The sequence below is a fragment of the Miscanthus floridulus genome, chromosome 2, assembly GCF_019320115.1.
Source record: "Miscanthus floridulus cultivar M001 chromosome 2, ASM1932011v1, whole genome shotgun sequence".
Classification (NCBI taxonomy): Eukaryota; Viridiplantae; Streptophyta; class Magnoliopsida; order Poales; family Poaceae; genus Miscanthus; species Miscanthus floridulus.
In genome coordinates, this window is record NC_089581.1 from 30,931,055 (window position 1) to 30,957,092 (window position 26,038).

The following is a 26,038-nucleotide window of genomic DNA, read 5'->3' on the forward strand; positions in this document are numbered from 1 at the left end:
CTGAAGGACGTGGACCTCATTTTAGCATTGATGAGCTGGGAGTCGTGAGATACAAGAATAGACTAGTGGTTCCATCTAAAGAAGAGCTAAAAAGTAAGATTTCAAAAGAAGCCCATCATTCCAAGCTGTCTATCCACCCTGGTAGCAACAAGATGTACCATGATCTACGCCAACTGTACTGGTGGTCTTACATGAAGCAAGATATCACCTAGTTCGTTGTAGAGTGTGACACTTGTGGTAGAATCAAGGCAGATCATATGCGTACTCCTGGATATCTGCAACCCTTGCCCATTCCTGTTTGGAAATGGGAGGCTATTTCCTTGGATTTCATTGTGGGTTTACCCCGCACCTCCTCTGGTTTTGATTCTATTTGGGTCATTGTGGACCGTCTCACCAAGTCTGCCCACTTCATTCCGGTGGACACTAGATACAATGCCAAGAAGTATGCGGAGTTATACTTTGATCGGATTGTGACCCTACATGGAGTTCCTCTCACCATCATCTCTGATAGAGGGTCAGTTTTTGTCTCTCGGTTCTGGGAGAAACTCCAGGAGTGTTTGGGAACTCGTCTTCTCAGAAGCTCGGCATACCACCAATAGACTGATGGTCAGACTGAAAGGGTGAACCAGGTGCTCGAGGATATGCTGTGGGCTTGTACAATCTCTTTTCCTGAGAAGTGGGATCAGTGTTTGAAGCTGGCCGAATTTTCTTATAATAACAGCTATCAGGAGAGTATCCGTATGGCACCATTTGAAGCTTTATATGGACAGAAGTGTAGGACGCCACTAAACTGGGTTGAAGTAGGAGACCGTGGGTACTTCAGGCCTGATTTCATAAAGGAGGCTCGAGAGAAAGTAAATATAATTCGTGAACACTTGAAGTTAGCTCAGAGTCGATAGAAGGCTTACGCAGACAAGCGAAGAAGACCTTTAGAATTTGCAGCTGGAGATTATGTGTATCTCAAGGTATCTCCTATGAGAGGGGTACATCGGTTTGGTGTCCATGGCAAGTTAGCCCCTCGGTATGTGGGTCCATACAAGGTGTTGCAGCAGTGTGGTCCCGTTGCTTATCATCTCCAACTCCCTGAAATTCTCTCGATAGTTCACAATGTATTTCACGTCTCGCAACTGAAGAAATGCCTATGAGTCCCTGAAGAATCTGTGGAAATAGAAGGACTTCCGCTCCAACCTGATCTGTCTTATGTGGAGCATCCTATAAAAATTTTGGATGAGAAGGAGAGAGTGACCAGGAACAGGGTGATAAAGTTTTACAAGGTACAATGGCAAAACCATTCAGAGGACGAAGCCACCTGGGAGCAAGAGAGCTACTTAGCAAAGCATTACCCCCATCTCCTCTCTGTATTATATAGTTTTGCGCCGAATGTACTCCCTACCTCTTTCTCACACTAGGCACATGAAATCTTGGGTCAAGATTTTGTTTTAGGGGGGTAGATTTGTAACACCCTGGTGTTACATTGTAATGTTTTGCTGAAACATTTTCGTAAGCATCGGAATTATGTGCATTTGTGTAGGATAGGCTTTATAATCAGAGTTTGGCATTGAAACATTTTTACGAAACGGGAAAGCAAAGGTTATGTTTCGTGTCACATAACATAATTATTATCTTAATCGAATTCTTGTTAAAACAAAATGTTATGAAACGTTCGCGAATAGCGATAAAAATGCGCGGTCGAAGACATGGATGGCTAGCGAGTACGCCCCGGGGGTCAGGTTTGGGATTCGACGTGAAACCATTCAAATCGATGTCATCCGCGTAAGTATTTGAAGTGGTCGACGAAGCCATCTTTGGCATTAATTGTAGAACAATTGGCTTAAGGAGTAGCGCAATGTCGCGACTGTGGGTGATGGCTCGGTGTACCCCTTGTTGCATCAAGCAATTAGCTTAGCGTTTGGAACATGACGTACGCATTTTCTAGCTGCTTTAAATATCATGCATGCCACCTGGCTGAGCTCTGGGCGCGGTCACCACCCCGGTTGGCTTGCCTACGCGCTCTGCGGCGTGGGCCAGAGCCCACTGCCGTGCTCGGTTGCGCTCGCTGCGCCGTGCACACACACGACCTGTGTGCCCTGGCCACTGTCGCGCTGCTGCCCACCTACGGCCACCGCCCTGCTGCTGCTCACCTCGCTCGCTGACGTGTGCGCCCTGCCCGCCGGCCGTGCTCTGCCAGCGCCTTGCTCTGCCCCGCCATGGCCGTTGTCACCACCGGGTCCCGCGTTTGCGTCGCCAGCGGCTACGTTGGTTCCGTGCCTTGACTCCCTTGGCTGCTTGCGTGCTGGACAACGGCCTGCTTCACCATCACCTCGACATCGCGTCGCGGTGTCCATTGGCTGGCACTACCCGTAGGCGAGCCATGCCGCGTTTCATCGTTTGCTACAGCGGCCATGCAAACGGCTGTCTGGAGCATGCCCTGAGGTTCCCCATGACCAGGCACGTCAGTACCGAGCATTGACGTCGCTGACGAGCCATGCCATGCTAGGACCTCCCCTGTCTCTGATGTTCCCTTGCCGCAGTGACGTTTTCTTCCAATTCGCCGTGGTGATTGCACCCCGTTCCAATTGGCCTTGCCCGCAGCTCAGTTGGGCAGCCGGTCACCCATCCTGCCCCTCATAGCTGCCTGCAGCTCAGTCCTGTGCGCCAATTTTGAAGGGCCGAGCTTTCGGGTCCTTAAGACCAGGAGTGCCTGTGCCGTCGGCTTTCATCGCCACTAAAGCAGCTCGGTCAAATTGCTCGCGCCACTAGCCTCCCCTTCAGTCGGTTGTCACCATGCTTGCCACATCCTAGACCCTACCGCCATAGTGCAGCCTGTGGCGTGGCTGTGCCATTGCCGTGCTCCGCTGCACTCATCGCGCGCACGTGGCCGGCTCGGCCTAAGCCATCTCTAGTCGTTTCTTTGTGTCTTCCAGTTCCATGGTGAGTCGCTGGTACTCGTCCGCTCCTCGCTTTGTCCCGATAGTGCTGATGTTCACCGAATGGCATCGCCGTACTTGTAGGGTGCCCATCGTCGTGGTCCGAGCTCGCTGCGATGTCTCAGCGCGTGTGTCTCCGCCTTGTGATTTGCGTTCGCACGTAGGTGAGTATCGGCTCTTTATTTGAGTAAGGAGAGGGCTGGGGTGGCCGACGTAGACGTCCAACGCCACGCCGTCGCGCCGATGCGCGCCCTGGATGGTCAGGGACTTCACCGCGGTGAAGACGTAGAAGTCGGAGGGTGCTGTTGTAAAAGCGCTGACTGATTCAATAGTGGCTTAGGGTTCGCTGCAATTTTGTTGTAGTTCGGGGGTGCCCGTGCATAATCGCCTCTGTGCGTAGGCCGTCACCGTCGCGGTCCGCTGGCCGGCTGGGCCATGCCTCCGCATGGGCCGCGCGCTGGCTTTCTGTCGCGCACGGGCGGGGTGACGCGTTGGATCGGGCCGCACGTTGTGGGTCGGCAAAGGAAGTTTCAGTTTTCATTATTTCCTGGAATTTGAAATGCTTATTTATTTCCTATTATGCATCTAACTTCGATAAATCATAGTAAATTGCATGGTTGTCCAAAAATAGCAAAACTAAGTTTGTTAGGTTCAAAAAAATGTCATCTACCTGTTAGTACAGTTAGTTCACCATTAGCTGTTAGCATGGTAGGCTCATAAGATTGAAGTAGAGAGCTTAGCGGTATATCGATCTTTAATTGCAGGATTTGTTGTGGTAAACCGACAATAGCTTTAGCTTTGAAATCGTTACAGTAGGTTCCTTAGGCATTTATATACTTGCTGTAAAAATGGTAAACATAGAACGAGTCGTTTAATGGCGTAGTTATTATCCTTGCTTTCTAGTATGTATCGTAAACTGGCATTAGGAGTATGAATATCCGTAGTCATCGTAAGAATGTAGGACACGTTCATACTTGTTAGTAGTACTGGTATGTAGCTTAGACTTTAGTGGGTAGACCTCACTTAGTAATTTAATGGGGGTACTTTTGCATTGAGAATTGCTGTTGCCATAGTGTTAATCATTGCATCGTCATTTCATATAGATCACGAACAAGTAGACTTCGTACCCATCGGTGATCCGGAGTACGACGAGGTGATCGAGGAGTACGAGGAGGAGCTTTTCGCACAGGAGGGAGCCCAGGAGCCTGTTGGTACTGACTTTGCTGACCCGGCACCTGACCAAGGCAAGCCCCGGTGCATAACCCCTATTTTTAAATGATCACTGAAAATATTTATATGATATGCATTTACATTACAGGCATTTTATGGAAGCTACATGCATAAATATATCCACAATGAGTCCTACTAGTACAGGTCGAGTAGCTGCTATGCTCAGGATATCGGTAGCGTGAGTAACCTGTCGTTACTCGCAAATAGGTGATTAAACTATGATATCATGATGAAATAATGGAAAGGAAAATGGTGACCGGACAGGGATGTGGATTTGGTACTGGTGGGTGTGAGGGGTTGTGTCCTGCGGCCAACAGGGCATAGCCCGGTTACACTTTTCCCTGTCTGTGTCGATTAAGGACCGGTCGTTGCATATGACTCTAGGCAAGTCATAGATTATTGTCCCGAGCACATACTTGGGTATGGGCGCAGGGAAGGCTTGCTACTCTCTTGTCGCGGATCCGGCTCTTTCCGGACCGACTGATGGAAAGAGGAGGTGGTGGAGGTCCTTGCACCGCACTGAGTCTGGGATTCAGAGGCGGGGGCTTGGAGTCCAAGTTTGGACAGGGACCTGGACACCCAGGACAGGAGAGTGGTGGGTTAGTCCTGCTTGTGCCTGGGGTACAAGCGGGGCGTGTGTCTTCGGGGCACCTAGCTGGGCACATTGATTCGCAAATCACCGGGTTATCCGGTACGACTTGTCTGCGGTTTAGCACCGTAGTAAGAACTGTAAGTGGAAAAAAGGAGAATGATCAGTATCGATTGCTCAACCCTTGCTTGAAAGTAGAACAGGTGCTTATATAGATTGACTAGATGAAGACTTAATATGGCTAATGATAATAATGTATCAATAAGGACTCACTATTAGTATTGCTTTTTGCTAAAAGAGAAATAGCAAACCATAAAGCCTAGCATATCCCTCGGAGTCAGGAAAGTATTCCTACTGGTCGGATAAGTCTTGCGAGTACATTGTGTACTCAGGGTTTATTTACCCCTGTTGCAGGTGATGCTTGAGGAGTACCTTGAGTGGAGGATTCTTCTGGTGGGCTCAGACGAAATCCTCGTTATCATATCGCTAGATGTTATCTTTTAATATTCCGCTGTTTATCATTCCGCACTCTGTATTTGGTATTGTAATAATGTACTTTTTAAGAAACTCTAATGTATGAGATGGACTTGTGTTGTAACTCGTTTTCATTATTGGATCCTTGGGAAAAATGTGGATCTTTCGGGTTCTCCCTCGAGGTGTGCCCGACGGATACCGCTCGTGTAGTTGCTTTCGGGGTGCTTAGTGTCTGGTGGAAGACGAGCGCCTCCGTAAGTACGCTATCCCGGGTGGTTCTGCCACACTCGGGGACTGCCCAGACCACTGCCGTGCTCGGGGACTGCTCCGACCACTACTGTGCTCGGGGACTACCCAGACCACTACCGTGCTCGGGGACTACCCAGACCACTACCATGCTCGGGGACTGCTACGACCACTACCGTGCTCGGGGACAGCCCAGACTACTGCCGTGCTTGGGGACTGCTCCGACCACTACCGTGCTCGGGGACTGCCCAGACCACTACCGTGCTCGGGGACTGCTACGACCACTACCGTGCTCGGGGACTGCTCCGACCACTAATGTGCTCGGGGACTGTCCCGACCACTGCTCGGAGACCGCTCTCCTTGGCTACATGTGATTTGTACTCACATACAGTTGAGAGACATTTATTTAGACCTTGCTACAAGGCTCATACTTCGCCTTCTAGCAAGCCTGGGGACTACATCGGTACGATGCACCTGCCGGTGCATCTCGTATCGCTTGTACGATGATTGGATTCTCAACTTAACTGGGAATTCTTTTTAGACCCTAGCACCACGTGCCTACATCATCTACTACCAGGCTCGGGGACTAAGTGGGCACACTTCACCTTGCGGTGAATGCGTTTATTTAATCGACCCTTATGCTTTGACTGATTAAACGGATTACTATCGTGCTCGGGAACTGTCCCGACCACTGCTCGGAGATCGTTCTCCTCGGCTACATGTGATTTGTACTTACATACAGTTGAGAGACATTTATTTAGACCTTGCTACAAGGCTCATACTTCGCCTTCCAGCAAGCCCGGGGACTACATCGGTACGATGCACCTGCCGGTGCATCTCGTATCGCCTGTACGATGATTGGATTCTCAACTTAACTGGGAATTCTTTTTAGACCCTGGCACCACGTGCCTACGTCACCTACTACCAGGCTCGGGGACTAAGTGGGCACACTTCACCTTGCGGTGAATGTGTTTGTTTTTCGATCTCTACGCCTCTGATGATCAAGGATGTTACGCTTCAAGATTCACTTACATTTCTTTTCAGAAATACAAGTGGACACACTTCACAGGATGGAAATCTTGTTCTTTTTTCTTAAGAGCACCATACATTCTTCGGACAACCTACTTCTCCGGCGACAATGGTGGTCAGAGATGTCAAGAACTCAAGCCTCACTATTCGGAGAAGGTTAAAATGACGTGTCGCAGCATAATACATGGTGCTCGGGGACTAGCTGTGGGGGTATTAACCCCTATACCCTTACGGCTAAGCTTGGGCCGGCCCAGATCAGTGGGTCCGGTCCGCCAAAAGACGACGCGTGGCCCGGCCAACCTGTTTGGAGTCCCGCGCAAGGAGTCAAGACAGATTTGGCAATCAAGCAAGATCCTGGTCGGTTAGAATAGGAATCATTATCCGGCCATCTATGACAATTGTAACTGGCTAGGATTAGTTTCCAGATCTGTAACCCTGCCCCCCGGACTATATAAGGCGGGCAGGGGACCCCTCTAAAAAACATCTCTTATTGACATACAGCAATACAATCAGACGCAAGACGTAGGTATTACGCCTTCTTGGTGGCCGAACCTAGATAAAACCTCGTATCTGTCTTGCGTCACCGTCTTGTTTGTGGCTTGCGCATCTGTCTGCCGACAATCTACTACCTTGGGCATACCCCTAGGTAGACTGCCGACCATATTTCATCGACACACTTGATAAACTAGGTTAGCACTTAGGGTTTCATTAATTCACCAAAACCAAACTAGAGCTTTCAGCTAGCCCTAGGCAAATTTTACCAAAAACCGAACTGAATTTACCGAGAACCGAAACCTCGGTTCCCTGTTCGGTTCCCATTTCCTAAGAACCGAAATTTGTTCGGTTAATTCGGTTCCTCCCCTCGATTAACCGAACTACCCGAGGAACCGAACTCCCACCTCCCGGAGACCCGGCGCCCCCCTGCGACGGCCGACCTCCCGCGGCGCCGCATCCCCGCCTAGAGTCTGGCGCGCCCTCCCAAGTCGCTGATTTTTTGGAAGCTGGAGTTGTTCGGTTAGTTCGGTTCGGAACCGGAACCGAACCGAACTAACCGAAGCCGAACTTCGTCGGTATCGATTTTTTGGAAAAACCGATCGGTACCGACTTTCCAAGGAACCGAAGAACCGAGAAACCGATGATTCGGTTCGGTAGTACCGAATGCCCAGGGCTAATTAGAGCAAGTACAAGTATACAAGTATAGTGGTGTCTAGTCAGCAGGCTAAGAGCTGCTCCACGTCAACAAAATCTGAGCTGGAGGAGAAAGAATAGATGAGAGAGAATGGCGCGGGCGGTAAACATGTCGCCCGGCTGAATCACGGGTTCGAGAAAGAATCGTCAAAGATCGAGCGGCTGTTTGCTGGCCCGGCACCCTCTCTCCTGATCCTGTGTTCCTCGCATGCTAAATGGTCCTCCTCCCTGTGGCTGGCCTTTGCTAGCTTTCCATCAAATCTCTACCATACCTATATTTAGCACCACAAAGAAATTCCGTTAGTTTTTTATTGGCCACAGCCGCTAGAGACGACTTCTTCGGCTATATCGACCTGCTGGCGTACGTGGTGTGTCCTTAGTGATCGTTCGTCAACAACCTCAGCCTTCAGCTAGCGGCTGATTCGATCAAGCGCCTAGAGTCAGTTGTTGGCGCGAGGTTCGTAAAATGAACTGTGCTTACGACACGGTAGCCAAACAATTCATGGAATCGATTCTACGGCCAACTGATGAATTTTGACTTGGTTGCCACAGGTGTCGTCCATCCAAAGGCGTCCTAGTTAAATCGGATCCACGGACTCTAAAGCTGGCATCACTCTTGAGGTCATCATCATCCGGCCCTGCTCATCTCGCTAAAATTTAGTTTATACTAATACTTATGTTGATTTGTTATGAGAGAAAAAAACACGGTTCTTTTACTGAAAAGTACTGCTGATGGTTTTGTTTTTATCCAAGCGGCTAATATTTAGCTCTTAAAATTATTATCTCTAGTGGATTAAACACCCCATCTAATAATCCAATTAATACCTTAAAATGAATTACCACCTAACAAAAAGTTATTATTAGAGGAATCAAACAGAGCCTTGTTAGTCAACTCAGTCAATACAAAGATACTAGTGGCCAGTCAGCACAGGTAGCAATTTTCCGCTGATGCAAACAGGCAAACACGCCCCTAGTGAAAATCTCAACTCTGCAATTCTTTAATTCTGACGGGCGGGACCTGCATGTCAGACACAGCTCCACCACCGCGTCCACCCCGACCCCTTTTTTTTTTGAAACAAAGACCCCTGCAACTCTTGAGCCGAGCAGGAGCAGCAGCAGCGGCAACGGGAGCGGGTGCGTGGGGCGTGCCGCGTGCGCGCGCGGCCCGTGGCGGTGCTCCTCTGCCCCGCTATATAAAAACTCGCACTCCGTGCTGCAGCCGTGCGTCGTTCGCCTCCGCCAATCCGGCTATCCAGCAGTCAGAGCCACCGCTTTGGTCAAACGTGACGGACTCGCTCCGCCTCTCTACGTACTAGATCCTTGAGGCAGCGAGCGGCGGCGGCGACCGCGGAGGGGGGGTCCCGGAGGGAGATGGAGGCGAGGTACGAGGCGCTGCGGCGCGCGACGGAGGAGGTGGCGGCGGTGGACGCGCACGCGCACAACCTCGTGGAGCACGGCTCGGCGTTCCCCTTTCTCCGCTGCTTCTCCGAGGCCGAGGGGGATGCGCTCGCGCTCGCGCCCCACTCCCTCTCCTTCAAGGTACGCCCGCCGCCGGCCACTTCTCTTGGAGCTCGCTACTAACTCCGCACTAGCACAACTCCCACCCCGCCCCGCGGCCCCGCTTCCTCCCCGCTCCTGTGCTCTTGGACCTAGACCTGGTTTAGATTGTAAATTTTTGTAATCTAGACACTGTAGCACGTTTCGTTTGTATCTGACCAATTTTGTTCGATCATGGACTAACTGGGCTTAAAAGATTCGTCTCGTGATTTACAACCAAACTGTGTAATTAGTTATTTTTTTTACCTACATTTAATGTTCTATGCATGCGTCCAAAAATTGATGTGACGGAGAGAGCGAAAAAACTTAATTTTGAGGCAATCTACTACTAATTCCGTACTACTGGTGCTCTGGTAGCAGTATATTCGAAATCGCGGCATTGATGGGAGGTGACCGTGCTAGATCGTGTCGATTGAGGTTTTCGTTGGCATTTTTTAATAGTTTTATTTATTGGCGGTCCCTGATGTGCAAACGCTGCTACACGTCCGATTCAGCTCCGTGTTCCTGAATTCACTAGTACTGTGGATCGACTCAAAAAATTATTTTAGAAGGTGGCAAGTAGTCCTGATTTGATTGCATTAGCAGATTTGCTCCTACGGCTAACTAACAAGTGCTACTAGTTGGTTTTGGAGGGTAGTGCAGCTGTGCAGGGTGGGCACATATAACTGATAGACAGGGATGCAAATTTACTGCAGTTGGCCAGCTTGTTTTAGCAGAATATGCTAAGCTCGTCGTTTTCTACAGTGCGGCATGCAGATGGCAGCAGCATTATGGGCTGCCTTGCCATCGTGCAGTAGAACGTGGTGGCTGTATAGTACTCCGCCTTTGATTGTCTCCTTGCCTCCTGATGAGTCATGAATGCCTGGGGTCCTTGTGAGTGGTGGGGCTGCTTGTTCCGAAACTGGAACCGAGTCTTGCGTATATGCACATGAGGAGCTGGTCTGGAATGCGCAGCCAAGTGTCCATGGCCTCAGGGGTTGTGGGGCAATTTTTCCAGCAGCTTTTATCCATGTTAGTAATTACAGAGTCAGTAGGCCTTCTACTAGCTTTTTGGCCTAAGTATCGTTGTCCTTGCCCTGCGATCAGCCAATTACTGTAGCACTTGCAACATGTTTTTGTTAGATTTCTCTTTCAATAGCGTGTGGGGAAATCTGACGCGAGGCATGTGCCCGTTTATGTAGTAGAATGTTTTTATAAGGCACCTAGCCTACGTAAGGGTGCACTATCATATAACTCATTACATCCGTGGAACCTCATGAAATGCTCAAATGCAGAGAAGCCTGAGGGACATTGCTGCATTGTACAACTGCAAGCCCTTACTTGAGAAGGTGGAGAAGTTCAGAAGTGCTGAAGGATTGAAATCGATTGGCTCCAAATGCTTCCAAGCTGCCAACATATCTGTCATCCTTATAGATGATGGCATAGCATTCGACAAAATGCTAGACTTGGAGTCTCACAAGGCATTTGCTCCTGTAGTTGGCAGAGTTCTGAGAATAGAAAGGCTAGCAGAAACAATCATCAATGATGTGAGTGAATTTCTCTTGTTTTTCTCTCTAGGTATTACATTTTTTTTTCTGTATTCACTTTTTTTTGTTACTAAGTGCAAAGGTTGCTTGGGAAAAATTTATAATTTAGCAAAATAGCATGACCATTCATTATGGAACCAGTAACCTATATTACATTTCTTATACTGAAATATCAGATCAGCTATTTGTAGTTAATAATCCATTTTAACTACTTTTTAAAAAGTAATGTTTAGTCCACTTGCACGATTACCATTTTCAGGAGTCATTCAGTGGATCAAGCTGGACACTGGACTCATTCACTGAAAGCTACATAGCTAAGCTGAATTCATATCCTCCAGATTTTTCAATACCCTTTGCAAGCCAATTGAATTATTTTTCTTTAGTTCATTTTGATTTAGGAATATCCTTAACTTATTGCTCACAGTTTCTAACCAAATTGTTGCATTAAAAAGCATAGCTGCATATAGAAGCGGCTTAGAGATCAATCCCAATGTTAGCAAGACCGATGCAGAGGATGGTCTTCGTAAGGAGCTAACAGGTAGACACTTTTTTTTGTCATGGAGATAGAACGCCTAAAACAATCTTAACAAAATTTGCAATTATGTTCCTCCGTGTTTTTCAGGTCCTAGGCCATTTCGGATTACAAACAAGAACCTGATTGACTATCTATTTACCTGCAGTCTTGGAATTGCTGTTTCACGTAACCTGCCAGTGCAAATTCACACAGGGTGACGACAATTTGGCTCCTAGTATGAAAGCAATGTTATATTTTGGTTGTTTCAATATCTAATACATGTACATATACTCCTATACATTTTTCAGTTTTGGAGATAAGGACCTGGACTTGCGAAAGTGCAACCCACTACATTTGCGTGCTGTTCTTGAGGACGAAAGATTTGCTAAGTGCCAAATTGTTCTTCTACATGCTTCTTATCCATTTTCTAAGGAAGCATCCTATCTTGCATCTGTTTACTCCCAGGTAGATCCTGATTTTCTCCTATTGCATATATTTTGGTATCATGGCTTTTAAGTTTTATCCATCCCTAAAAAACAACAATCAGGTCTACCTTGATTTTGGCTTGGCGATTCCAAAACTTAGTGTTCATGGAATGACATCGTCCCTGAAAGAGCTTCTGGAGCTAGCTCCCATAAAGAAGGTAAAGCGTCCATCTTCTGACTAAAAGTTTCTAGAAAAGTTCAAGTTCTGAAATTAATTCAGTCTACCTTATGATCCTGTGTTGCTTAAAAACAGAACTAAGTTTTATCCTGTCTTCACTGTCGATCATATTGTTCATATTTCACTCTGTACTCTCACTACACTAGCTGGGCTAAGTTTTAATAAACACAGAAAATGCTGCAGTAGCAGGAAATGTTCCAGAATTCAAGTTCTGGTAACAGACAATACTGCAGTTAAATATAGTGGGCATACGCACTGCTAACGTGATGGGTGGGAGCATCAGTTGTGACGCCACCCATGTGATTCGAGCCCCCATTGTGCTGCATTAAAAATTCCCTCACTCGCTCGCTGTTTAGACTATCTTCAGCTGCTGGCGCGGGGAGTGCCACATGGGTGGCCAGCCTCTTAGATCAAAGCCTTTGGGCCTATCTTTCCTCAAGGGTCTGTTTTTTCTTGGTTAAATATGTCGCGCCAGATTATTTTCTCCAGAAGTGGTTGATGCATATTATAGGCAGACCTTCTTAGTCTGGGTTTAACTGCTTATGAACAAGTTATGACCATTCTGTTTGAGTGCCACTCTTGGCTGTAGACTTATGCATTTTTTATTAAAAAAATTATAGAATTCATCCAAGTCTTGTGAGTGAGGCATTTTGTTGACGCCGAATTGGATCTCGGATCACACACCAGCAATGGCTAGAACGCCTGAGGTCGCACACGCCAAAAGCAGCGAGCAACTTCAAGACCAACAAAACCGATCTAGAGATCGATTAGGCCGATTGAAACCCGTCCTTCGCCGATAGATCTCGAGAACACCTCCTGGGGAGACCCGTCGGGGAGATGCATGCCGAGGTTGTCCTAGGATCGGCAAGGCCAACTAGAACGCCATCGAATCTCGCGGAGAGATCCGCCGAACGACAGGAGATTGGAAAAGTAGGGTAAAAAGGATAATAGATGTAAAAAAGATCAATTGGATGTTGGATAACTCAATCGGCCATGATCCTCCAATATATATAGAGGGGGTGGTCTTATCCCAGTAGGAAACCCTTCCGAGACGCAATCTTCAAGTTTTCCACGAGTTTGGAAGAGTTTGGATTCTCCTGGGTTGGAACTTCTGACCTTGCGCAAGTCGGAAGTTCTGACTTGCGCAGGACAGAAAGCCTTCCAGAGGGCATAACTCCTTCATCCGGATTCCAAATTGAACATTCCATATATGTTTTTTGACCATCTCGACGAGAGGAACTCAACGGCGGAGTCCATTATGCATATTGACAAAATGTCAAAAATGACATTTTTAGCTGTCAACACATTTACAGACTCATGGTTCAAACACAGCGAACAAACACGACTCGACCTAGCCCAAACTGACCTAGGTTCCAAGTGCAAGTCCTAGCCCTTGTAGTTTCTTCGCACCAGCCATGCACCAAAGGCTGTGCTCGTCCTTCAGCTCACTCCAAATTGTGTTAACCGATGGAGATGCCCCCTCAAACACACATGCATTCCTATGTTTCCATATAATCCAGGCACCGAGAATAATTAAAGTGGTCACTCCTTTTTAACTTTTCTCATCGTCTTGTGTCACCAATCTGCAAAGTACTGTCAGTTTTGATATAGTCAATCAAAATGAAGTACTCTTCTCATTGTCTTGGCCTTCCTTGTTTGATCGTCAGTTTTGATATCCTGTGACTGGCTGCAGTCGGTGGGAAGTGGTACTGTTCTCCTGTTCAGTTTCTGTTTTGGATTTCAGTTTTAACTCTACACCTGTAGTTCTTAGTCTTTTGTTTCAGCTTAATTTCTTGTTTCCCCCTTTGTGTTGCTGTACTGTTTTGGATGCGTTGTTGCACTTCCCACTTCTCTTGATGAAACACACGTGCAATGCACATTCTCAAAAAAATTGCTAGTGCTAGTACGCTACTTGGTTCCTGCCAGTAGTGATTCTTTCATCATAACAAGTACCTATCCTGGAAGCTGTCCGTAGAAATTCAGTGATGGCTAGTCAGACCTTCCATCTTAGGCATTACAAAGTATCTTGTTCCTACTTTGTGCTACAATACATTCAATTTACTGATGTTAGTGTTTTTCTTTAATATTCAGTATCATGTCACCTTAGTAACATTACTCCATTTTGATTGATTATATATATATCCTGATGAATGTGACTGTCTTGCTGCCACTTAGATATGAGCAACCTATGTATTTCAACTTGTCAAGGTACACTTTGCTTGGTATTTCTAATTTGCAAAAGTTTTCAGGTCATGTTCAGTACAGATGGATATGCTTTTCCAGAGACATATTATCTAGGTACATTCATCATCTTATATAGTTCATAAAATGATCGAGGAGCATTGCATATTGGTACAAATGTTAAATATCTTATCAGAAATCAAGGTGCACGAATGGTAGCTTACATTAGGATAAGCAAAAATACTTTTTTTTACCATGAACAAAGAGATTAGAAAGGAATTTTTTTGGTTCATGGGATTTTGATTTATAGATATGTTTGCTACGGTTTGTATTGTGAACCATGGAAGGGTGTATCTACATATTGAATATGTATTTAATATATGCTGTTTTAATGTTTCATTTCTTGATTCATACATTGTGCTGATTCACAGGTGCAAAAAGGGCACGGGATGTTGTTTATCGTGTCCTATCTGCTGCATGTGAAGATGGAGACCTTAGCATTCAGGAAGCCATCGAAGCTGTTGAGGACATCTTTAGAAGAAATGCATTGCATTTGTACAATTTAAATATTGTCAACGGATCAATAAATCATGAAACTACCATAGTTGGTGACAGTGTGTCATTGTCTTCCTGTTGAAGAAGATGTGCTCTTTGTTCGAATAATCTGGAGCGATGCTTCTGGTCAATATAGATGCCGCGTAAGTACCTTTTTCTGACCACATACTGCAATATGATGCGAAGTATTGATACTTCTCATGATCCATGGATCAATAAAGTTCTCTGTTAGTTTTACCATGGAAAATAAAGTTATCAGTTGATTTTTCTCTTGCACTGTTATCTGCTCCATACAAAGTTATATACGCTTGTATAATGAACTTTGCCCAGCATATTACACCTACAACCAACATAGCACGTTAAGTATGTTCTTATAGTTGCAAGTGTTCTTTCTGAGTCTTGAGAAAATAGTACATCATATTTTATTCACTTCTCAAAGAATTCTTCCAGGTTGTGCCAGCTGGACGATTTTATGAGATTACAAGGAATAAGGGTGTTGGTCTGACTTTTGCAGCAATGGGAATGACTTCATTTTGTGATGGCCCAGCAGATGGGTCTAACCTTACTGGTGTAGGCGAGATCAGACTTGTACCAGATATGCCAACACTTCTTAGGATCCCATGGTATTTCTGATTGTTTTGCACATTCTTTACTACCTTTTTAAATAACTTGATCAATCTAGGAGGAACAATGTGGCATTGTGAATGTAAACATGAAGAAAGAACCACCTAAATTCGTGTTGAAGAGGACTTTAACCTGGTTGGTCGGAGTGCACACCAATTGAACTCAGCCCAGTTCCTTCTTAAGTACACTTCAGTTGACACACCCATTGTGACACTTGTTTTCGTTCTTCTTATTTATTGTCTTCTGCTTACTCCTGTTTCCACATCAATGATATGCTGACTTACATTCTGTTGCTATTCACCTATTCCTCTCTCATATCTATGCATTTGAAGTTCCTATGTTAATTATATGGGTAACTACTACTCCCTCAATTCCAAATTGTAAGTCTGTTTGTTTTTTCAAGGTACATAATTTTTGTTATGCACCTAGATATATGCTATGTCTAGATACATAAACGACTTAAAATTTGGAACGGAGAGAGTACTAGAATAGGGTATATTGAAATAGCATGCCAGTCTCATTCCTTTACTAGTAATCACCTAATATATTCTTGTAAAATAAAAAACTAAATTATGTTATAACTCTAAAAATCAATTGCTACATTATGGTTAAGAGTGTTCTATTTTCTTGGTTTTTTTCTCGAACACCCAGGGGAGCTGCATATCATTTCATTAAGAAGAAAGATGAGTACACAGAGATAAGAAACCCCATAACACAACACACCCACCTTACTTAGGGAAAGCACAAACTTTTAGCCTATGACAAAAGCAAGTGACACAACTACCAGGGCCAGGGCAGGACTCAAAAGTGCCCATCTAGTGATTCTGTTTTCTTGTTTAGTTCATATTAATTCATCAAATGCATTAAGACATCATGTTTTATTCTTTTAATAATATTAATATACCTATTAAAGTTGGCTTGGTTATGCTAGTATAAATTTTATGTTTGTAGAAGCCTCACTTCTAATTATGTTAATGGTAGATTACTCTTGTTACAAGGTCAAGACGCGAGGAAATGGTGATGGCTGACATGCAAATAAGGCCTGGAGAAGGCTGGGAATACTGTCCTAGAAATGCCTTGAGGAAAGTCACAAAAGTTCTGCTAGATGAGTTCAATGTGGTAAGAATAAATCCACACTTTCTCCTATCTAAATTTTCGAAGGCCGTTTCGCCTCATGGATTCTAAATTGCATTTGTTTTGGTATTCATGCTTAGTTATTTATCCTTTCAGACAATGAAGGCAGGTTTTGAGAATGAATTTTTTCTTCGCAGAAAATTAGTAAGGTAGCTCTTCCAGGCTATGTTTCCTATTGAAAGTTTTAAAACCTTTTTTATTCTTTATGGATCTGAATAGAAAATCTCTGCAGTGATGGAGTTGAGCAGTGGGTTCCATATGATAATACCAATTACTGCTCAACTTCAGCATTTGATGGCGCATCATCCATATTACAAGAAGTATATTCTTCCCTCAAAGCTTCAGGCATTATTGTTGAGCAGGTAAGGGCTTTACACTTGTCATGTGCAAAAATTTCATGTCAAAGTACAACATTTGATGTCAAACTTATTAGTTCATTTGCAATGATTTCTTGATTGATTTTTTTCTGTGTACCTCTACCTCCCCCCTCTCCTCTAAAAAATGGCAGTTGCACGCTGAGGCTGGAAAAGGGCAGTTTGAGATAGCCTTGAAGTATATCTTGTGCACTCTTGCGGCTGACAAACTCATATATGCCCGTGAGACTATTAAATCGATTGCTCGAAAGCATGGACTGCTAGCAACATTTCTTCCAAAGTAAGTTATGGATCAACATAGATAGGTCCGCTCATTTAAGTTTCACCACATTATGGTTCGATAATGGAGACTAACTTATCTTGTGACCATAGGTGAAAAACAGTAAAGTGAAATTAAGCTAACAATTTATTAAATTAAACAGAAACAATTTAAGTACTAGCTTCATAGAATGGATTTGTCTGTTTACCTCATTTTGTGCTAGTAGCAAAATGTTTGTGAACAGATTTGGCCATGCAAAAGAGAGTTGAAACTCTTTTGGTGCTGAAGGGAGCTGAAATATGAGCTATACTTGGTCCATACTGGATGATCACCAATCATTTCAAACTTTATGGGCCTATTTGTTTGCCTGCACGAGCGGCCTGGCTGACGGGCTGCAGCTTCTTGTATTTGGTAGACTGGAAAGCCTGGCGGGCCAGGCTTGGCATGCCGCTTAAAGCAGCCAAAAGCCTGCACCTGGGGAAACGGAAATGAGGTTATTTTCTTCTATGATCGACCCGTGCTCACAAGCTATGGCCCACAGCTCATGTAGCCAAACAAACATGGGGAGCAAGGCTCTGGTTAAACACATTAACCAAACAAAGCTGGTTGCACCTCCCCAGCGGCCCAGCCTAGCCTGCTCATATCTGCTCTGGCCCAGTCCATCCTCACGGGCCACCCTCGTGCAGCCTACCAAACAGGCCCTATTTATTTGATATCTGATTCTTTCTTCTGCCTGGACACTTTCCAGGCCTGATTTGAATGATCTTGGATCTGGTTCTCACGTGCATCTGAGCTTGTGGGAGAATGGTCAGAATGTTTTTATGGGGTCAAGTAAAGATAATTTTCATGGAATGTCAAAAACTGGACAACAGTTCCTTGCTGGAGTGTATCATCATCTTCCATCAATATTGGCATTTACTGCTCCTCACCCAAACAGGTAATGTCTTCTATTAACGCTTCTAAGAATGCCCTGTAATTCAATTGAAATCTTGATAACTCAAGACATTCTTTGTTTCTCACATAAGCTGCATGATATTTACAAGATGTCAATTCATTTATCCCTATAATCCAGACAGCATAATTTGCTACTCCTCTGACAAAATGCCAGGAAACTGTACTGATGAAACCATTTCAACAGTATGTTATGTGCTCCCTATTTAATTATCAGGTTCACTTGATATTTTTTTTTTGTGTGTATAGCTATGACCGGATTCAACCAGATACTTGGAGTGGAGCTTATCAATGCTGGGGGAAAGAGAACAGGGAAGCTCCATTAAGAACCGCATGCCCACCTGGTGTGCCTCTTGATTTAGTCAGCAACTTCGAGATCAAATCCTTCGATGGTTGCGCAAATCCGCACTTGGGTCTTGCTGCTATCATTGCTGCCGGCATCGATGGGCTAAGAAGAGACCTTAAGTTGCCCGAACCAATTGGTATGAATTCCTTATGCCTGGCCTTGTCGGTAATATTTGGAAACAATCCTAACAACATTTGATCCGATAAGTGACAAGCGTTTGCCGTTCGGTACTGGATGAAGTACTATATGTCTAGAAGAAAACATCATCACCTCAGTATGCAAATACCTTATGTGATTCGTGCTGTTTGCAGAATCAAACCCTTCTGATCACGCTTCCAAACTGAAGAGGCTACCGCAGAACCTGCAGGAATCTGTAGAAGCGCTTTCTGCAGATAAGGTTTTGCATGAATTAATTGGTGATAAACTTGTCACAGCTGCGATAGCTATACGGAAGGTCAGCATTCTTTAATTTTATTTTCTTTTAGCATGCTTTAATCTCTTTTTATTGTTTTAATTTTAAATATTCTGTACGAAAACATTTTAGACTCCATCACCATTCCGGCATTTTTTCCCCCGCAGGCTGAGATCGATCACTTCGCGAAGAATCCGGGTGCATTTAACGATCTCATCCACCGTTACTAGGGCCAACGAACGGAATGAGAAGCTACGTTTTCTTGGGCGTGGCAAGGGGGTTTCACTGTATGACCAACCGAGAGACTATGTGGAAGAATAAATTCTGTTCCAACGGTTAACTTCGGATTCTCATATCCTGTGACTGAACTTGATACCCGGTGTTTCTCTTATCAAATATATAAAGGTTCTTTAAAATGTGAAACGATAGGCACATGTAAACTCTCGTTATTTTCTTCCTCTGGCGGTGAGTAACCGCTACAGAGCCTTCAACCATCGGCACTAGGCTCTCCGGCCAAATGGGTTGCTGCCCTTCACGCGATGCCCGTCCTGCCGTCCACTTGTCAGTTGTCACCCTATTGCCTCACTGGTTGGCTTACCATTGATCAGCCTATAATCTTGCATCTTTCTTTTGCGAATCAGAACAGATTCACATGAACGTAAGCGCTTTGAAAAACTAAACAAGCATATGTATCTCGAGATTGTCAAACCTAAGGATGGCAATGGGGATGTACTCATTAGGTATCGCCGGAACGTTCTCTTTCCCGCTACGAAGAATTTATTCCGTCCCTATCCTCGTTAACTGTCTCGAGTATAGATTATTGCTCATCCCCATACCCGTCGGGCATCGGTTGGGTAACAGATACCCGACGGGTACTGCATACCCGATAAACAATGACACTTGGGGTCGCAGCTTTGCAATCAGAGACGTTTCTTCTTCAGCCGAGTATAAGTGTCGGAGTCTCGGAGATGCCGAGGAGAAGAAATGAGGTTGCGAGGAGGACGAGCAAAGGTGGCAGAGAGACCGAACTGAGGAAGCGAGGGGCACGAGCGCTCGTGAGGCAGGTGTGCTTGTGCTGCTGGTGGAGATGGTGAGGAAAAATTGAACTAAGGTTCCTAAAACACACAAACTATATATATGATTGTTCAGATTTAGGCCAAAATACCTATGTTGAGCCTCTTTGGGTCTAATACTCGCATGACAGCTCAAATAGTCGGGTTCCCCAACGAGTAACGGGGACGGGTAAACAGGGAACGTTCCCGTACCCGCTATACCCATCGGGGATGGATTCTTGCCCATTTAGATGCCCGCGGGTAAAGATATGATCCCATCATCGTCCTCTAATGGATCAAATACCCGTCGGGTATCGGGTATCGTGACCCGTTGTCATCTTTAGTCAAACCATATGTACCTCGTTGTCGACAGCTATGTGGTCAAACACTAAAAAATAATCTCACCTCTGAGCATCTCTAAAAAGATTAAACTAGCATATCTTGAGATTGGCTAATCACAGGTGTCTGGATGTTGATGAGTATATCGTCTATTCCCGCAAAAATAGCGTCATTAAAATCTAAAATAAATATAGAAAAAATATGAGCACTCATTTTTAGCTGATGTTTTGAACCTAAGTGAAGGACCCAACGAACTAAGCTACCTTCAGTTCGCCTATAATCACCTGGCCTCTCGATCCTAATTTTCTCTTAACCCATAGCAATGGGCCTAACCTATGTTTTTTTAGAGAAAAGGGCCGAATCTAAGGTTGGGACTTGGGAGCCAAGTTCTATTCGGCATTTGCTTTTTACCATTACGATGCAGGTGCAAGAGAATTTTCGTTGTTACTCCCTCCATGCCAGAAAGGATGTAATTCCAAGTCTGGTTCAAGTTAAACTATTTTTTTAGCATCTAAGACACATATTCCTCACAGAGAATGATTGTATCCCTAAGATTTTTTTTTTATACCAAGCCATCCCACTTACTCCCCAATCAAACAACAGTAGAAACTGATATCCCCCGTCCACCCCAAACGCAACGACCACAAACCAAAACTAGCCTGCTTCCTCATGTGCTGCTACCGACCATCGGCGCTACTACTAGGCGTTGTAAGCCCAATCCTAACGCTAATTGCCTCAGCAGGCCAGCTAGTACAATACTGTGGAGAGAGACGAGATGATTCCATATTTCCATTGCTAGGGCGACAACAAAATTGCTACACTAAACTGGAGATGAGGAAAAAACAAATCAATGACACCAAACTGCCATGTCCTTTGTACAAATCAATTATGCCCACTCCCCCACCCCCAAACAAAGCTGATTCTTTAACCCCTTTTTACTCACAAGACCATCTAGATACAACTCATGTACAGCAGAACATCAGGGCAGCGCACACGAAGACAGCCAAACCGTGTCGTGTGGATCAGCACATCTATTAACAGCATCCACTACCGTTCTTTGCATGACTCTCCTGCTTCTGTTTCAGGATGTTCCTCTTGACAACCGAAGAAGACCCTTCCTCCAGGAGACTAGGGACATCAAGAATCTGCATGATAACAGCAAGATCCTGAGTTAGTTCACGCAATACATAAAATAGGTTTCTAGCAGCAAAGAAGAAAACATCTACTTCCGTGTATTAGTCATTTAATGAATTTATGCCATTTAGGAACAGCAACAGCCACGTTTCTTGTAGCACTAACATGCAGGAATATTTTCCATTTGCTTTTTATGGGAATTTTTGCACTTTCTTCAATACACCTCACCAAATGTGCAACTGTGCAAAGCATAAGCAAGCGTAAAGAATTATATGTGGCCATTATCTGTAGAGTAATAGGGTTTTTGTTTGGTTATTTGAATTACTAGTTTAATCAGAACCAACTAATGTCTCAAGCTTCGGTGTGAATGGTGCCATAAGGTATCTGACGATGGGAACATTAGCAGCCCATGCAATTAATTGCACCCACCAAATCATAGAGCCTCTTTAGGGGGGCCCATATCCAGGCAGGGCTCCCGGCCCAATCCCTGGCAAAATAACCACCTCCCCCCACCTTGACCCCTTAAAAGAAAGAAGGATTTTAAGTGGATAACATTATGTGTCTAATATCTTTCTCCAAGCATACCTTCAATGCAAGTTCTTCAAAACATTTCTCAACATTTTCTCGTGTTTTTGCACTGCTCTCAAGAAACAGACATCCAGATTCTTCAGCAAAAGCAAGACCTTCTTCTTTTGTGACCATCCTTTCATCGTCCTGCAAGATGAGACCATCAAAATAAAAAATAGGAAGTAGGAAATGTAGTTATTCTCCCCTAAAGAGCCCATCAGTTTTACTTTTTAGAACTTCAGAATGTTAGGGGTTAAAAAGGAGTAAAAGAGTAAAGACTGTATAGATGCCACTTGCGTAGCAACAACAGGTATTAAGAAATTCTTAGATGAGACACAATGTTTCCAGAAAACATTGAAAAGAGTTTCCTAAAAAAAAAAGTTTCCAGAAAAGAAATAACAATAAAGTTCCTGGCAGAGATGGTACCTTGTCAACTTTGTTTCCAACAAGCATTTTTATGCAGTCTTTGTTTGTTGAGTTTGCTTCTATTTCCTTAGTCCAAACATCAGACAAATTTGAGAAACTTTCTCTCTTTGTGACATCATATACTAGGAGTGAAATACAAAGTCATTAGACCTTAAATAATCCAAGTATGAAAGAACAAGATGAAGGGCCGGATAGAAATTCCATAGGCAAAACTTCCATTACTTTATCATGATGCATTTCGACATCATCAACCTAGGCAGAAGGATTCAGATAAAATGCAATAACTAAAGCATGAAAAATAAGAATATGGACCAAACGTCCAAAAATTCTCTAGACTATTCACCACTAAAATTAATCATAAGAGGTATTTAGATTCCATAAATGTAGCAACTAAATTGTCCATGGGATGCAACCATTTGGAATTATCGTCCAAAGTTAAGTCAGAGATCCAATTCATAAAATGACGAAACATGACAAAGATATGGATATGGTTTCCAAATAAAAAATGACGCTAGTGTGATGTTCCAATATATTTAAGCAGTCAACTTGTAGTAAAAATATTGTCTTACCTAGAATAATTCCCTGAGCACCTCTGTAGTAAGAACTAGTAATTGTCCTAAACCTCTCCTGGCCAGCTGCAAAGCATTGTAAGTATTTATTTATTTTTTTGAAAGAAAGTGGCAGGAGCTCTGCCTTGCATTGAAGTAAGGGAAAAAAGAGCAGAAGGTTTTGCCTCCATGGCACACATGCCTCAATAGGCTACAGTACAACCACAAGCTCTCGAGAAAGAGCCAACCCGCAAAGAAACATAAACAAAAAGCACACGAAGGCCTCCAAGTTTTTTGGAATATTGAAAATATCAGAAAACAACGTAACATAATTTATGCTGTTAATAGATAACTTAGAAACCTTCAAGTTCTCGCAGAAGTAGACAGAGGTAACATGGTGAAGCACTGAGATACCTTTGGGTAAAGGAGTTAGTGGGGCTAAACAACAAAACTTTTAATATTAATGGAACCTAGGGTTGCAATGATTTTAGGGATGTGAGTTCTAACATGGCGAAAGTAGCCAATTATTTTAGGCGCAAAGCAGCAAAGTGTAGCTAAAATCTGTGAATAAGAAACCCCTATAGCCATGATGTAAGGACAGGCATGGAAGAAGAAACCAGATATATTAGCTGAAAAGCAAACCTTGATTCTCAAACCACTAACAGTAATGAGAGCAGAAAAGGGTGGAATTCTAAAATGAGTAGAAACAGAAGCATTTAGCAGCAAAGTTGGAATGCCCAACAAGTTCTGATGCTGATACCAAACTGCATGCAAAACAGCCTTGCTAGTATTGTGTATTCCCATCAAGAATCAGAGATATAATAACAAACAGAAAATGATATTTTTTGCATAATCTAAGTACTTACCAGTATCCCATATTGTCAACTTTAGTTTCTTTCCACCAACTGTAAGGAACTTGATTTTAAAATCCACACCTGACAACAAGTAACAAAATTCAGACAGCATGCCATTTAATTAGATAAAAGTGTCACGCACCAGAAGCATGCAAAACGGAAAAATGCTGAAGTACCAAACTGGAATCGCGGAGGAAAATATAATTGGCATGTCAGAACCATCCTCAGTGGATAGCATATAAACTACAATACTAAGTTGAAATTTTCTGAAACAGCGCCAGGAAATAAAAATAACAAATTTTATTTGAAGATTTGTGTGCGATCAGGTCTTCTTGCATAAAGAGTATATGCTATTTTCAGCATATTATGAGCCCGTTCGCTTGGAGGAATTCTGGAGAAATCTGGAAGAATCTGGAGGAATTTGTGAGAGGAAAACACTCCGGATGAAAAAAGAAGCGGATCAAGCCGGGTTTAAGGGCACGTGAACCACTTCTTTTGAAATATTATTTTAGACATGATTACCTGTATTTTTTTTGTTTGAAAAAGAAAAAAAAAACACCATTGCCCTTTTAAAGTTTAGTGGTACAGCATAGCACGAGGGAAGGGAAAGTGGGATCAGGGAACCAATCTAACCAGCATAATTTGTAAACTAGTTATCCAAGCTAACTTAACCACCTGTGCACAAGAGTGCAAGGTACAGCAGTGACAGCATCTGCGAAATTTTCCCAACTCCCCCCAACTGACAGGAAGAAAGGTGCAAGCATTGCAGTAACTCCCAGTACAAGAGCAGAAGCCAGCTCCGACATTAAAAAATGGTGGAAGTTTTGCTCACTAAACTTGGCCGTCTCGCTCGTGGTCGATCCGACGCTGAGACTAGAATTGGCACAAGTGGTGGATCGCCCGCCCCCTGCGGAGTAATTAATAGAGCTACACATAGTAGACTCGGAGTGGAGAAAAAAATGAAGAGGCAATAATTGAGGCGCGTTTCCAAATTTCTCCCGTGAGTGTGATGGCGATGCCACAGCAGAGCAAGGGCGCCATCTTCTTCCTGGTGTGAGGCAGTGAGGGGCTCACGCACGGACGCCGTCTTGATTTCGGCCTCCACCACAGATGGCTTCGTCCAGCTCGGAATCCTAGTGGTGATGTACCACTGCTACTGCTAGGAGCGTACGCCGAGGCTCTAGGTCTTGCCCTGTTCTGACACGGCAGCAGTGCTGCAGTCGCGTGCGGCTAGCTAGCGCTAGTGGTGCGATCGGAATCGATTACGATCGACGCGGGCCCGGCGTGGTGGTACGGCGGAGGGACAGCAAGCGAGGGAGTGGAGGTGGAGCGCAGCAGAGGCGTGGCGTGGCGACGGATGCCGTGCGTACCGATGGTGGGGGCGATGTCGCTGTCGAGGTGGGAGGCGGCGACGAAGCTGACGAGGAGGCTGCTCTTGCCGACGCCCGAGTCCCCGATGAGGAGGATCTTGAAGGAGCACTCGTGGCCGCCGCTGCTCCCCGCACCCGGCGACCCCATACCCCCTCAGATTCCGCCCGATTCGGTGGCGAGGCGGGCGCGGAATGCGGGGCAGAGCGGTGGCACGAGGGAGGCGGGCCGAGGTATAGAGGGCGCGGGCGTCGCGCGCGGGGCCGGCAGCGGCGCCGTGGAAGGAGGGAGGGAGCGAGGGGGACAGCTACCCAGCAGACTGGCGTGTTGTCGTGTTGGCTTTGACCGAGGGAGAGAGAGATCAAGCGAGGGAGGGAGACGTGGGTGACGGCTGGTTGTGGCAGAGGGCTGCGCGCATTCAGGGAAGCGGCGCGCTCGGGATGGGGCAAGGGCGCGGGGGGGCCAGGCGGTCAGCGCCGCGCGCACTCGAGGCCCAGCCGCCCGGGCCAGTGCCAGGCTTGTTTCGTCTCAGGAGCGCGTGGCGTCTCGCATTTCGGACGTCTCGGCTGCGCTTGCGTCGTGTTTCTGTTGGAGGTCTGGCGCGGGGGATGGTGTGTGCGAGTGTGACGATGGATCGCCACGCTAGTCCACTCCAGCCAGTACTCCCGTTTTTTATGGGCGACCGGGGAACATTTTTTCGCGGTAGGATCCGAGGAGGAGCTGGCATGCGCCGGTTACCTACTGACAGCGACACGATTTCAAAAACCACTACCTCGCAATCATACGGGACACCTGGTCGTGGCCGTGCGCGTGACTGCGACGCTCTGCCTCGACACTGATGGTGTGTAAACAAGCGAATACTGATGGTGTGTGTATATAAAAATATATATGCATTCAAGTATCTTATATCTGTCAGTTGTTATCGGCGCATTGGATACGATTTTGCGATACAGACATACAGTACCTTTCGC

The 26,038-nt window shown here is 45.2% G+C and overlaps 1 protein-coding gene and 1 pseudogene across 1 annotated transcript; one reads left to right on the top strand and one right to left on the bottom strand.

Moving 5' to 3' along the window:
* Positions 1-8,793: 8,793 nt before the first annotated feature.
* Positions 8,794-19,202, top strand: LOC136521021 (protein fluG-like; annotated as a pseudogene).
* A 1,729-nt stretch (positions 19,203-20,931) lies between these two features.
* Positions 20,932-25,514, bottom strand: LOC136538335 (ras-related protein RABC2a-like). The gene is made up of 6 exons (XM_066530315.1): positions 25,070-25,514; positions 23,712-23,780; positions 22,867-22,932; positions 22,298-22,419; positions 21,890-22,018; positions 20,932-21,315 (listed from the first exon to the last, which is right to left on the bottom strand). The coding sequence occupies exons 1-6, from the start codon at positions 25,215-25,217 to the stop codon at positions 21,205-21,207; spliced, it is 645 nt and encodes a 214-aa protein (XP_066386412.1). The 5' UTR covers positions 25,218-25,514; the 3' UTR covers positions 20,932-21,204.
* Between the last annotated feature and the right edge of the window lie 524 nt (positions 25,515-26,038).